The sequence below is a fragment of the Megascapheus bottae genome, chromosome 22 (assembly GCF_031878675.1).
Source record: "Megascapheus bottae isolate mThoBot1 chromosome 22, mThoBot2.hap1, whole genome shotgun sequence".
In the NCBI taxonomy this organism is placed as follows: domain Eukaryota; kingdom Metazoa; phylum Chordata; class Mammalia; order Rodentia; family Geomyidae; genus Megascapheus; species Megascapheus bottae.
The window spans coordinates 29,164,471-29,177,366 of record NC_143530.1 but is presented as its reverse complement, the minus strand read 5'-3'; the positions used below and the strand labels follow the sequence as shown (position 1 = coordinate 29,177,366).

Below are 12,896 nucleotides of genomic sequence, written 5' to 3'. Positions count from 1 at the left end.
AATAAATGTATATACAGTATGCCAGATACCAACATCAGATACAGTAACAATATGAGATTAACCAAAGGGGAACAAAAGAGAAGAGAAAGAACATAGTACATTAAGAAAAACAATCACACAAGATAAGGCTCTTCCATATCCTAGAGCTCCTTTCATTTAGTCTCATCCTATATGACCTTATGTTCCCAGATTTTGAGCTATTGTAATCATCTGCTAGGAGGGTCCTAGATGTGTACTAATTATTACAAATGAGGGAAACCACTGAGTCTATGTTCCTTTGGGTCTGGATTACTTCACTTAACATGATTTTTTTTCTAAGTCTTTCCATTTCCTTCCAAGTGGGGAGATGTCATTCTTTCTAATGATAGCATAGAATTCCATTGTGTATAAGTACCACATTTTCTTAAACAAATCATCTACTGAGGAGCATCTGGATTGGTTCCATATCTTTGCTATGGTAAATAGTGTTGTAATGAACATTGTTGTGCTAGTGACTTTAGTATGTCCTTGTTTCTGGACATTTGAGTAAACGGCAAGTAGCGGAATTGCTGGGTCATAGGGGAGCTCTATGTTTAGTCTTTTGAGGAACTGCCATACTGCTTTCCATAGTGGTTGAACAAGTTTACATTCCCACTAACAGTGTAGTAGTGATCCCTCCTGTCCAAATGCCCTCCAGCATCTGTTGTTATTAGATTTCTTGATAATGGCCATTCTAACTGGAGTGAGGTGTAATCTCAGCGTTGTTTTGATTTGCATTTCTTTTTTGGCCAGAGATGTGGAGCATTTCTTCATGTGTCGATGGGCCATTCTTATTTGTTCTTCAGAGAAGTCTCTCTTTAAGTCTTTGGCTCATTTTTTAATGGAATGGTTGTTTCTTTGAAGATTGGGTTTGGAGAGATTCTATTTTTTTAGCTGTAGATATATTTTAGATATGAGGCCTTTGTCTGTTGTATGGTTAGTGAAGATCTTCTCCCACTCTGTGGGCTTTCTATTCCTTTGCCATACAGAAGCTTTGTGGTTTATTGCAGTCCCGTTTGTCCAAAATTTCTTTAATTTGTTGTGTTTCTGGGTCTTTGTTGACTTTTTGGCACGTGCCAAGGAGACCTAGTGTATCTCCAATACCTTCTTGTAAAGTTTTCAGTGTATCTGCTTTTACCTCCCAATGCCCTTTCTAATTGGTGAATTGGTAGCCCTCATTTGTGTCTGTATTACAAATACACTTACAGTCACATATCAGAATAATGGTACACCCCCAAGTCTAGGCATTATAATCTCTTCCACAGTGTGTCCTGAGACATGAGAGATTGTTAGGCTTAGGCTTCTCAGTCTGGATCTCTTTCCTTCCTGGGACAAGCTAAAATAAAGGCTTGCATTTCTTTTTTTGGTGAGCTAGGAGGCCCACAGCCCCTTCATTCACCTCCCACAGCATCACCCCATATACTATCAGGATGGGTTACCAGAGCTGCTTCAGGTGGCTCCCAAGAGAAGAGAACTGAAGCAACTGAGCCTAGAGTGGCTGGTCTCCACCTGATTGGACCTCTGGCCTGTGATTGACTTATCAGGAGGTATCCAAGGGCCATCTTTGGATTCAGGAATCCATGAACCAGTCCGAAGGACTGTGATGCTCCTGACTTCCTCTACCCAGACCCTGAACAATCCTTATCTGCCATTTAAGTACATTTTCTGAGAAGTTCTTGCCCAGTCTCAACTTCCATTTCCATTTCGATGTGTCTTTATGGACAATCCACACAGTCCACCAATTCGTTCTCATACTTTCCAGCAATTCCCACCCAGTCACATCCCGTTGCCACTGGACTAGCCAGAGTTTAATAATCCCAGCCTGTGCTGGCATTTTTATCACCGACGTCATCACTTGCTTTAGAATGACAGCAGAACTAGCTGGGTAGGGCTGCCTCCATCCACCCCCAAATCCATAAATACCTACTTTTCAAGATGATACAGTGCCTGTCTTGCTGCCGCTAAGCCTTTCTGCAATAAAAGAATTTAAACATGACTCAGACTTGAGACTGGTACATGGCTTGTTCAGTAGGGCTTTCTTTCCATCTTGTTTATGCTCTCCTCAAACCCTTCTAAACTTGTCCAAGCAGAACTCCCAGCTTATGTTTCCTTGTAAGGATTCTGTCTCTGAAATATCTCTGGACAGATTGCAAATGAGTAGATCCCTGTGTGTTGTTTAAGCACTTAGCCAAGCTAAAGGCAGTAAAGGTCGGGATTCTTTGCTGAATCCATCACCTTATTTTTTCATATTTTTATTGTAATTAATAGAAGAGTTACATGATATTTGCCAGATAGGAAGTGCATTAATTCCCATACATTGATACCCTTTCACATGTCTTGGTCTCCATTTCCCTTCCCCCCACCCCCACCCCTCATCATGTTTTCACCCCTTCCCTATCCAATTTCAAATAACCAAATACAAATATATCCGATATATCAGGTAACAAAGTGGGATACTGTAACAATATGAGATAACCAAGGGACAGCAAAAGAGATGAGAGATAACATAGTACATTAAGGACAACAATCATTCATTATATGGCTTTTGTTTCTATACCCTAGAGGTCATTTCATTTAGCGTCATACTATATGGCGTTATGTGTCAAGGTTTTGCTCTATTGCAAATCTCTGCTAGGAGAGCCCAAGGCTTCTACTGATTATGACAAATGAGGGAAACCATTGAGCCTAGGTTCCTTTGGGTCTGGCTTACTTCACTTAATATGATCTTTTCTAAGTCTTTCCATTTCCTAACAATTGGGGAGATGTCATTCTTTCTGACAGCAGCATAGAATTCCATTGTGTACAAATACCACAACTTGTTGATCCACTCATCAACTGAGAGACATCTAGGTTGGTTCCATATCTTTTCTATGGTAAATAGTGCTGCAATGAACATTGTTGTGCTAGTGGATTTAGTATGTCCTTGTTTCTGGACGATTGGGTAAATGCCACGTAGTGGAATTGCTGGGTCATAGGGGAGGTCTATGTTTAGTCTTTTGAGGAACTGCCATACTGCTTTCCATAGTGGTGGAACAACTTTGCACTCCTACCAGCAGTGTAGTAGTGATCCCTCCTGGCCACATCCCCTCCAGCATCTGTTATTATTCGTTTTCCTGATCCTGGCCATTCTAACTGGAGTGAGGTGGAATCTTAGAGTTGTTTTGATTTGCATTTCTTTTATGACCAGAGATGTTGAGCATTCTTCATGTAGGCCATTTTTGTTTCTTCTTCAGAGAAAACTCTCTTTAAGTCTTTGGCCCATCTATAAATGGTATGGTTGTTACTTTGGAGATTAGTTTTGGAGTGACTCAATTTTTGAGCTGTTGATATATTTTAGATATGAGGCCTTTGTCTGTTGAATGGGTTGGTGAAGATCTTCTCCCACTCTGCAGGCTTCCTAGTTAATTTACTAGCTATGTCCTTTGCCATACAGAAGCTCTGCAGTTTAATGCAGTCCCACTTATCCAGCCTTTCTCTGATTTGTTGTGATTCTTGGTCCTTATTAATAAAGTTTCAACCTGTGCCAAGGAGGCCTAGTGTATCTCCTATTCCTTCTTGTAAAGTTTTCAGTGTGTCGGCTTTTACCTCCAGGTCTTTGATCCATTTGGAGTTAATTCCAGTGCAGTGTGACAAAGAAGGATTCAACTTTAGTCTTCTGCAAGTGCTTAACCAGTTCTGCCAACACCACTTGTTGAAGAGGCTATCTTTCTTCCATTCTATTTTTTTGGCTCCCTTGTCAAAGATTAGGTGGCCATAGGTCTGTGGTTTAATATCTGGGTCCTCAGTTCTATTCCATTGATCTTCAGGCCTGTTCTTGTGCCAGTACCAAGCTGTTTTGAGAATTATAGCTCTGTAATAGAGTCTAAAGTTTAATATTGAAATTCTCCTGCGCTGTTCTTTCTGCTAAGAAGTGTTTTTGCTATACGGGGTCTTTTATTATTCCATATGAAATTTTGGATTGCCTCTTCTATTTCTTTAAAGAATGACATTGGGATATTGATGGGCATTGCATTGAATTTGTGGATAGCCCTTGGCAAGATTGTCATTTTCACGATATTGATTCTTCCAATCCAAGAGCATGGGAGTTTTTTCCATTTCCTTAGTTCTGCTTTAATTTCCTTTTTCAGGGTTTTAAAGTTTTCATCAAAAAGGTCCTTTACATTCTTAGTTAAGCTAATTCCTAGGTACTTTATTTTCTTTGAGGCTATTGCAAAAGGAGTTTCTTTCCTGATTATTGCCTCATTCCTCTCACTGTTGGCGTAAAGGAAGACAGTTGATTTTTGAGGGTTAATTTTATACCCTGCTACCCTTCCAAAGTTTTGAATCAGCTCAAGGAGCTTGGCAGTAGAGTCTATAGGATTCTTTAAATACAGAATCATATCATCTGCAAAGAGGGAAAGTTTCACTTCCTCTTTCCCTATTTGGATCCCCTTTATGCTTGCTTCTTGCCTTATTCCACTGGCTAGGAATTCTAATACTATGTTAAAGAGGAGTGGAAAGAGTGAGAATCCTTGTCTCGTTCCTGATTTTAGAGGGAATGGCTTTAGCTTTTCGCCATTAAGTATAATACGAGCTGTGGGTTTGTCATATTTTTTAAACCCATAGCACAAGGAGCCTGAGGCCCAACTTGCCCATCTCTCCTCCATTCCATGACCTCCTGCGCCTCTCAATGGCATGTCAGTCATTAGAACTAAAGCAGACCTTGAACTGCCCTTTATCTTCTTCTGATAAGACATGTCCCAGAATGTTTGAGTGGAAAAAAAAACAGTCCATGTTTGTCATTTTAGAAATATTAGGCTAGGAGTATGGCCTAGCAGTAGAGTACTTGCCTAGCATGCAGGAATCCCTGGATTCAATTCCTCAGTACCACACTCATAGAAAAACCCAGAAGTGGTACTATGACTCAAGTTTTAAAGAGAGACCTTTGAGAAAGCTCAAGGATAGTGTCTAGGCCCTGTGTTCAAAGCCCAGGACTGGCAAAAAAAAAGTTACAAATTGTAAAAATATTTTAGGAGGTAATATTCCTCCACTTTCTAATTCCTCTGAACATTTGTTACATGTTGTAAAACATTCTTTAATAGATCTCTGAATTCTATGCATGATTTATAGCTCATTATCCAAGCACCAAAAACATGGCAGCTTTCATGGGACCTGTCTTCTTATGATACATTTTTTGTGAGTCAGGACTTTAGACAGAGGTGGTTTGCATCTTCTTCTCAGGTTCTTAACTGTTCCAACCAGTGTTTCCTGGGATCCTGCCTCATCTGATTCTCAGGCCTCTTCCTGGCTCGTCAAAATATTAGTTCTCTTCCATTGTAGATTTCATAGGAGCTTCCATCTTCTTGTAGCCATCAGAAGAACATCCTTGCTGCTTGTTTCTTCTGACTTGTTTTATCTTTGACTCTAGGTCTAGAATTAAGGGTGTTACCTGGTTAGAACTGGCCCATTCCAGCAATCTTCCTCTAATTAGCCCCAAGTCAATAGATTAGTGACTCTATGGCATAAAGGCAATAATATCCATCCTAAGTATAACCTTTTCTTGTACTCAAGGAATTAAACAGGACAAGGGTAATGGGAGTCACTTAAAAAATTGCCTTTTAACCAAATATGGTGGCATATACCTGTAATCCCAGCTACTTGGGCGGTAAAGTACTCTAATTCCAGCCCATCCCAAGCAAGAAGTTACCAGACCCCATCTCAAAAGCAAGCCAGGCTTAAATGGGGGTACATGTCTGTAACTCTAGCTATGTGAAAGACAGAGATTAAGAGGATCAAAGGCTGGCCCTGGGCAATAGCACAAAGCCCTGTCTGAAAAATAACAACAAAAAAAAAAGAATGGGGAGTATAATTCCGGTGTTAGAATACTTACTCAGTAAGTACAAGGTCCTGAGTTCAACCCCAGTACCTCAAAAAACATCTTTCTTCCACAAATATGCACTTACAATAGGCATATACATCATGTGATATTATGCAGTTGATTTTTTTAAGAAAAGGAATATGCCAATGATAATTTTTGTGCTAATACATATAGATCTACACGGCTACAACTGAAGAGCATTCTAGTCTGCATCTCAAAATGAATAAACACACATTGATCTGGAGGATTGTTGCCAGTCTGTCCTTATCAGCCATGCTGCAATGACCATTGCAATGGACTTGTCTTAGCACAGAAAGCAAATAGGTTTGCAGAATCAAAGGATGAACTGAAGCAACGCTGTGACATCTGTGTAGCAGATGCTGCTCTTGCCTAGCGTAGGCCCTGCCTTTGGTGCTTTGTTTATAACAATGCTGCTGATTTGTTAGCATGCTGAAAACAGCTTATAACGTTGTCTCTATCCCTGCAGTAAGCATGCCAGGGATACCAGGAAGCAGAGACTTGCTCTCCAGTTTTACGTCTTGGAAACATTTCACCTTGACCAAACAGCTCCTAATGAAAGTGAGCCTTTAGACCAGGTACCAGTGGCTCATGCCTATAATCCTAGCTACTCAGGAGGCTGAAATCTGAGAATTACAGTTTGAAGCTAACCCAAGCAGGAAAATCCATGAGACTCTTATCTCCAATTAACCACCAAAAAGCTAATAGTAGATCTGTGGCTAAAGTAGCACAAAAGTTCAGGGACACTGAACAGCCTTTGAGTTGAAGCCCGAGGACTGGCACCAAAAAAAAAAAGATTCTCTATTTTTACTTTCACATTCCTTCTTTAGGAGGGGAAACTATATCAGTTTGAAGGGCCATAATATTTTTCTGGCATCAAAAGAACATTGTACATGTTGACTATGGTATAGAAATCCAGGCTTTGAATGAAGACTCTGAGAAAGCATGAGACATCTTAAAATAAGCAAACAAACTGAAATTTAATAACCCTTACCTTTCTAGATGCCCTTACTATCCTTTTCATAAACACAATAGACACTTCCTTATATGTGGTCGCAAATAGGTCCTAAACATACTAGATGGAAATTTCTAGAAAATGCCTGTTCTTTAAACTTTTATTATTTTAAGCAGAAAGTAATTTTGTCCCATCTGGCTCCATCATATCTAGACATGAATCAATGTGCCATCCTTTCTGTCTTCAGATTTTGGTTGTTGTTATTGTTTTGCATTACAGGATATTGAACCCAGGGTCCGGCTCCAGTGCTCTACCACTTGACTCATTCCTCATCTTCAACATTGTTTCTGTTTTTACCTTTGTGTTTTTTGAACAGAGTCTCAAAAAAGCAAAAACAAAACCAAAACAGAAGCTAGTGACTCATGCCTGTAATCCTACCTGCTCAGGAGGCTGAGATCTGAAGATCATGATTCAAAAACAGCCTGGGCATGAAAGTTTAGAAGACTCTTATCTCTAATTAACCATCAAAAAGAAACCAGAAGTGGAGCTGTGGATCAAGTGGTAGGACACTAGACTTGAGCAAAACAGTTTAGGGACAACAGCTAGGCCCCGATTTGAAGCCCCAGAACTGGCACCAAAACAGAAAGTTGAAGTCTAGCTTCAAATTATGATCCTCCTACCTCCACATCTTGAGTAGCTAGGATTACAGGTGTGTATTGCTATTCTTGGCTGAGAACCAGCACTTTATTTAGCATTATTTCCATACTGTATATGCTACCCGCTCCTGAATTGCTTAATAGCTGAATTAGTTACCGCAAGTCATATTACAGGGCTTGTGTCCAAGAGAGTAGAAGAGAGCAGAGAGACAGACACAAAGAGATACAGACAGAGACACACAAAGAGAGAGATGACAGACACTGCAAACAATCACATTCAGACAGAGTACTACAGTACATTGCTATAGTTGTTCTATTTTGTGGTTCATTATTGTTGATCTCTTACTCTACATTATAAACTGAGCTTTAGCACAGAAAAAAAAAACAATATATACAGAGTTCCATGCTGACAGCTGTTTTAGGCATGACAGTGATCTTTGCAATGTACCCCCTGTGGTTAAGGGGTGACTTCTGTACTTAGTATCTCCTGAATTGATCTATTCACAGTGCTGAGATGTGGAGGGAACAGTGGGCAAAGGCATAACACAATTGTAAGAGGGAAACAAAGAGATTGTGATGGCCTAGATGAAGAGGCTTCAAAACAAAAGGTAGCATTTAACAAACCAGTATATTTCCCTTCCTGAAGATTTGCTCCATGGAATCAAGGAATAGTGTTATGGGAAGAATAAGTACTTCGGATATACAGCAGAGCATGTGACTCTAAGTAATAACATAACCTATATTTTGAAATTGTTGTCAATGTTCAAACTAAAAAAACTGAGGTGGTAGACATATTACTGTGTGATGTAATTCTTCCTTCCACAATGGAGGCATAAATCAAACTGTCTCACTGTATCCCATGTATGTGTACATGCTACATGTTTTTATTGCTAATTTCCAGAGAATTCTCTCTCTCTTTCTTTTTTTCTTTCTTTCTTTTTTTCTTTCTTTCTTTCTTTCTTTCTTTCTTTCTTTCTTTCTTTCTTTCTTTCTTTCTTTCTTTCTTTCTTTCTTGTGGGCCTTAGGGCTTGAACTCTGCCTGGGCACTGTCCCTGAGCTCTTCAGCTCAAGGCTACGGCCCTGCCCTTGAGCCAAGCCCCACTTCCCATTTTCTTGAGGTTAATTAGAGATAAGAGTCTTAGGTCCTTTTGTGCCGGCTGGCTTTGAACCTTGATCCTCAGATCTCAGCCTCCTGAGTAGCTAGGATTATAGGCGTAAGTCACTGCGCCTGGCTCAGAGATTTTTGGGGGGTCAGTCGTGGGGCTTGAACTCTGGGCCTGGGCACTGTCTCTGAGCTCTTCAGCTCAAGGCTAGCACTCTACCACTTTAGCCGCAGTGCCACTTCTGGTTTTCTGGTGGTTAATTGGAGATAACAGTCTCACAGACTTTAATGCTCAGGCTGGCCTTGAATTGCCAGCTTCAGATCTTAGCCTCCTGCGTAGCTATGATTATAGGCCTGAGCCACCAGCACCCAGCTTTTCCAGAGAACTTTTAAAAGAAAGAGATATGAATGGGAAGCTATTTAGGACAAAGGTAAGTGACTCAATTTGGAAGCTTAGCTCTTCAGCAATGTGTGTGAATTCTATGAATACTATCAAAAATGCCAAATATCTGTACTAGGAATGTGACTTAGTAGTAGAGTACTTGCCTAGCATGCACAAGGATCTGGGTTCAATTCCCCAGTACCACATAAACAGAAAAAGCCAAAAGTTGTGCTGTGTCTCAAGTGGAAGAGTGCTTGCCTTGAGCAGAGAAAGGCTAAGGGACAGTGCCCAGGTTTTGAGTTCAAGCCCCAAGACTTAGGCAGGGGAGCTCAATTTTCCTCTTCCCATTAAATGTCTTTGTAAACAATGCCAGTACTTGGAAAATCACAGGGGGCTGAAGGTATATCTCAAGTGATAGAGCATCAACTGAACAAGCAGAATGAGCATGAGACACTGAGTTCCAACCCCAGTATTAACAAAAATAAAAATAAACACACAAACATATTTAAATGTCTGAAAAAATATAGTCCCCCCCACATGGAGGCATTCAGTATACAGCAGATCAGCATGTTCCATATCTTTACTAGCCTCTGTCCGTAGCAGAGAAACATAAAGTTGGAAACGCCCCCATTGCTCTGCAGTTGGCTGGACCAAGTGTCTGCCTATTGGCTTATATCCTTGGCTAAGCCCATATGCTCTCTACCTACCCCACTGCCTGCAAGCTTCAGGCCCTGTTGCCAAACTCAGGCCTTCCACAAGTGACATATGATAGAGATCTCCTGTTACTAATTAGGTGTTCTAGTGAGAGAAAAGAAACTTTCCCCAGTGCCTGGTCATTGGAAAAGAAACATTAACTTCAAGGAAGTCTTTATCTGAGATCTGAAGTGCCATGCATATTTGTCTTTTCCAGATTAACTTTGTCAGGAGATTTGAATTTAAATAAGGGTTCTCTATTGCCTATTAATCAAGAATGCTGGAGAAGCAGAGAAAGCCAGGGTAGCCGAACACTAAGGGCTGGGTCAGAGGCATTGTGATCGAGTCCATCCAGGATTAAAGATGTCTTTCCAGTTCCTCTCAGGCCCTCTTTTTCTGGGAGTACTCCTGCTGCCCTGGAAGAAGGCTACCTGGGGTTTAGTTTCACACAAAGCACAGAGGCAGAAGAGATGTGCTTTGAGTAGGAACTAATCCTCTGCTCCTACCCAGAGACCACATCTTGACCCTGACTTTGTCTTTTAGCTTGTGGTTATTTTCCAGATAGCATCTTTCAATTTTTTTGATGTTATCCTTGGACTATGATCCTCCTTCTTCCACCTTCTCCTAGCATCGCTCTGCATGTTAACTGTACTACCTTCATACCCTACAGACCAGTTTCCACAGGAGGGGAGGGAAGGGGCAGCAGTTTGTTCCTGGCCTAATCCTCTTAGACCTTAGTATTGGAGACCATTTTATTATTTTGTTTCCAGGATATCCCTGGGCAAAAGTAAGAGACACTATCTGAAAAATAACTACAAAACTAAAACAGTTTGAGGATATGGCTAAGGTGGGAGAATTCTTGCCTAGCAAGTTCAAGGCCCTGGGTTCAAACCCTACTACTGATTTAAAAAAATTAATTTCCCCTAAGCAAGCAGACTCCTGAGCTGGTCTTCCATCCATTCCTGCAACCCTCAATATAAACTTTCTCTTCCTCTATTTAGAGCCTTAGTTATAAACCATCACCTCTGCCCTTCCCATTATAATCCATTATAAACAACTGCCATGTTTCAGGGAGAAGGAAATAGAGGGAAAACAACTCAGCTCAAACTCTAGCCTGGCCTACCCACACATGTTCCACAAATACAGACTTGTAACCAGTGTTCCTTCTTGTTGTCTAGGAAAAATAAAGCACAAATATTGATTTGGCATAGAAGTATATCATGGTCTTATGTCCATCTATGTGATAGCTCAGTTTTAAAGAGTTTCAACCCCAGAGCATTCTAAAGCAGCATTCTACACCCCCCTGGGTTTTTCTTGCCTGGACCCTGGAAACTGGGGATAATTATAACAGAATCTACAGGATATCAGAAACATGAGATATGTTCATATAGGTGAAAGTTTTAGAATATCACCTGACACAAAGGAATGTATGTTGCCTGCAGTTGTGGGAGTGTTAACCGTTGCCCTGCCCAGCCTCTCCTGTGATCTCTCTTCTCCATGCGTGTGTGTCAGTATTCCCTTCAGCTGTGATCAACAGCAAACAGCTCTTCACCCATCCTGATACCTCACCAGCCTCCATAACTTTACTTGAGCTCCCCCTCATTAACCAATTAAATGCCTCTTGACTAAGTCCTAGCTAGGACTTAGTGCAATCATTGAGGCTTCTTCTGAATTCCCAAGATACCATCTCTCTTGAATTCCCAAGAAACCCCAAGTGAATTTCCCTTTTAGCTTGCTTCATTTCAATTAATCGTTTTTAAAAGCCCAAGAGTTATTCTTCTTGAGTGCTCATTATGCCAAGCCCTGTCCTTGGTACTTACACATACTCTCTTATTTAAACAGCAGACCTACTACACATTTGCATTCACATTTTCCTCCCATTTTAGGAAGCTCTTTATGGTCAGGAATCCTATCCTGATCATCTTTCAATCTCCAACATCCTTAATATGCATGGTGCATTGTGGGAACATGATTAAGTTAGCATGTATTAATAAAACCAATCAGAAATGGACTATACTCTGAGAGATGGAAAACATACAAATTACTGACATCACGAGGTATTTAGGGAAAAGATGGATAGTCCTTGAATCCAAAAGTCATCAGTGCTATAAGCAAAGACTGCTGTAACTACCTTACCCCATCATCAAATCATTATTACTATATGAACATTTTCTGTAGTGCTCAGGGGTTAATGTGCTCTCATTTGATTCTATATTGTCATATACTCTCAGACCTTTACAAGGACATAATAATACAATTCATTATGACATTTTATTCCATGCTCTCACTTCAAGGGTCATATGCAAAGTTCTGAGAAGTTTTGCAAGGGCCTTATATCCTGAGCTGCCATCTTTGCTGAAGGGCAAAGTGCTCTGATGGACCCTCTCCTCTTGGCAGAACACCAAATGCAAATGCCACAAATTATAGAGGTTTATAATCAACAATTAAGGTTATAGTTTCTATGGCAATGGTCTGAAAGCATAAACACAAATAAATATTGCTTTGTGGCTTCAATCGAATTTGCTTTTTATAAATCAGTTCTAGGTAAAAGAACTTTTGGGATAAATACCCCCAATTTCAACTCACTTTTCCACACTTTGAATACATAGAAAGTGGTATTTCATTAGTCTGTAAAGAATGACTAAGATCAAAACTGTTCAACACATTGAGTTAAACCAGCCTGGGTGACCTTGGAGCTGACCTTGACAGAGGGAAAGCAACAACCAGACATACCAGTGTCCTTAACAGGGGCCAGTGGGAATGGATCAGTTCAGCAAACTTATCTGGAGTTCCAGGCTCTTTCTGGAACTCCAGAGTAGCCTCCAGCCCAGCTTTGTGTACTCCAGAAACTTAGCATCTGTTCAGACTTGGGGCTACTATTTGGATTTTTTCATAGCACTTCATGTGGAGGGAAGAGTAACATCCTTGGGATGTGTTTCCTCAGGAACTACCACTGCTGGAATGAAGCTTGGATGACAAGGCCTGACCTTCCTGTTGGATTTGGAGGCTGGCAAGCTGTGGATAGCACTCCCCAGGAAAACAGTGATGGTAAAATTATATCTTCCTCCCTTGGGGAAGTTGTTTCTCTGCTGACCATATTTCAATTATATGTGCCCTTGGCTGCATGGGCAACATGTGTTTTGGAAGCCAACATCACTAATGTGTTTTCTGGGCACGTGGATAATATTAACTGCCTGTCAATCAGATTTCCATAC

At 40.7% G+C, this 12,896-nt stretch overlaps 1 protein-coding gene across 1 annotated transcript in view; it reads left to right on the top strand.

The window, feature by feature from the left end:
* F13a1 (coagulation factor XIII A chain) overlaps positions 1-12,896 on the top strand; it is a 181,570-nt gene that overhangs the window by 118,474 nt on the left and 50,200 nt on the right. Inside the window, exon 9 of the mRNA XM_090356424.1 lies at positions 12,626-12,729. Within this exon, the coding sequence (XP_090212550.1) occupies positions 12,626-12,729 (104 nt within the window). The remainder of the gene's footprint in view (positions 1-12,625; positions 12,730-12,896) is intronic.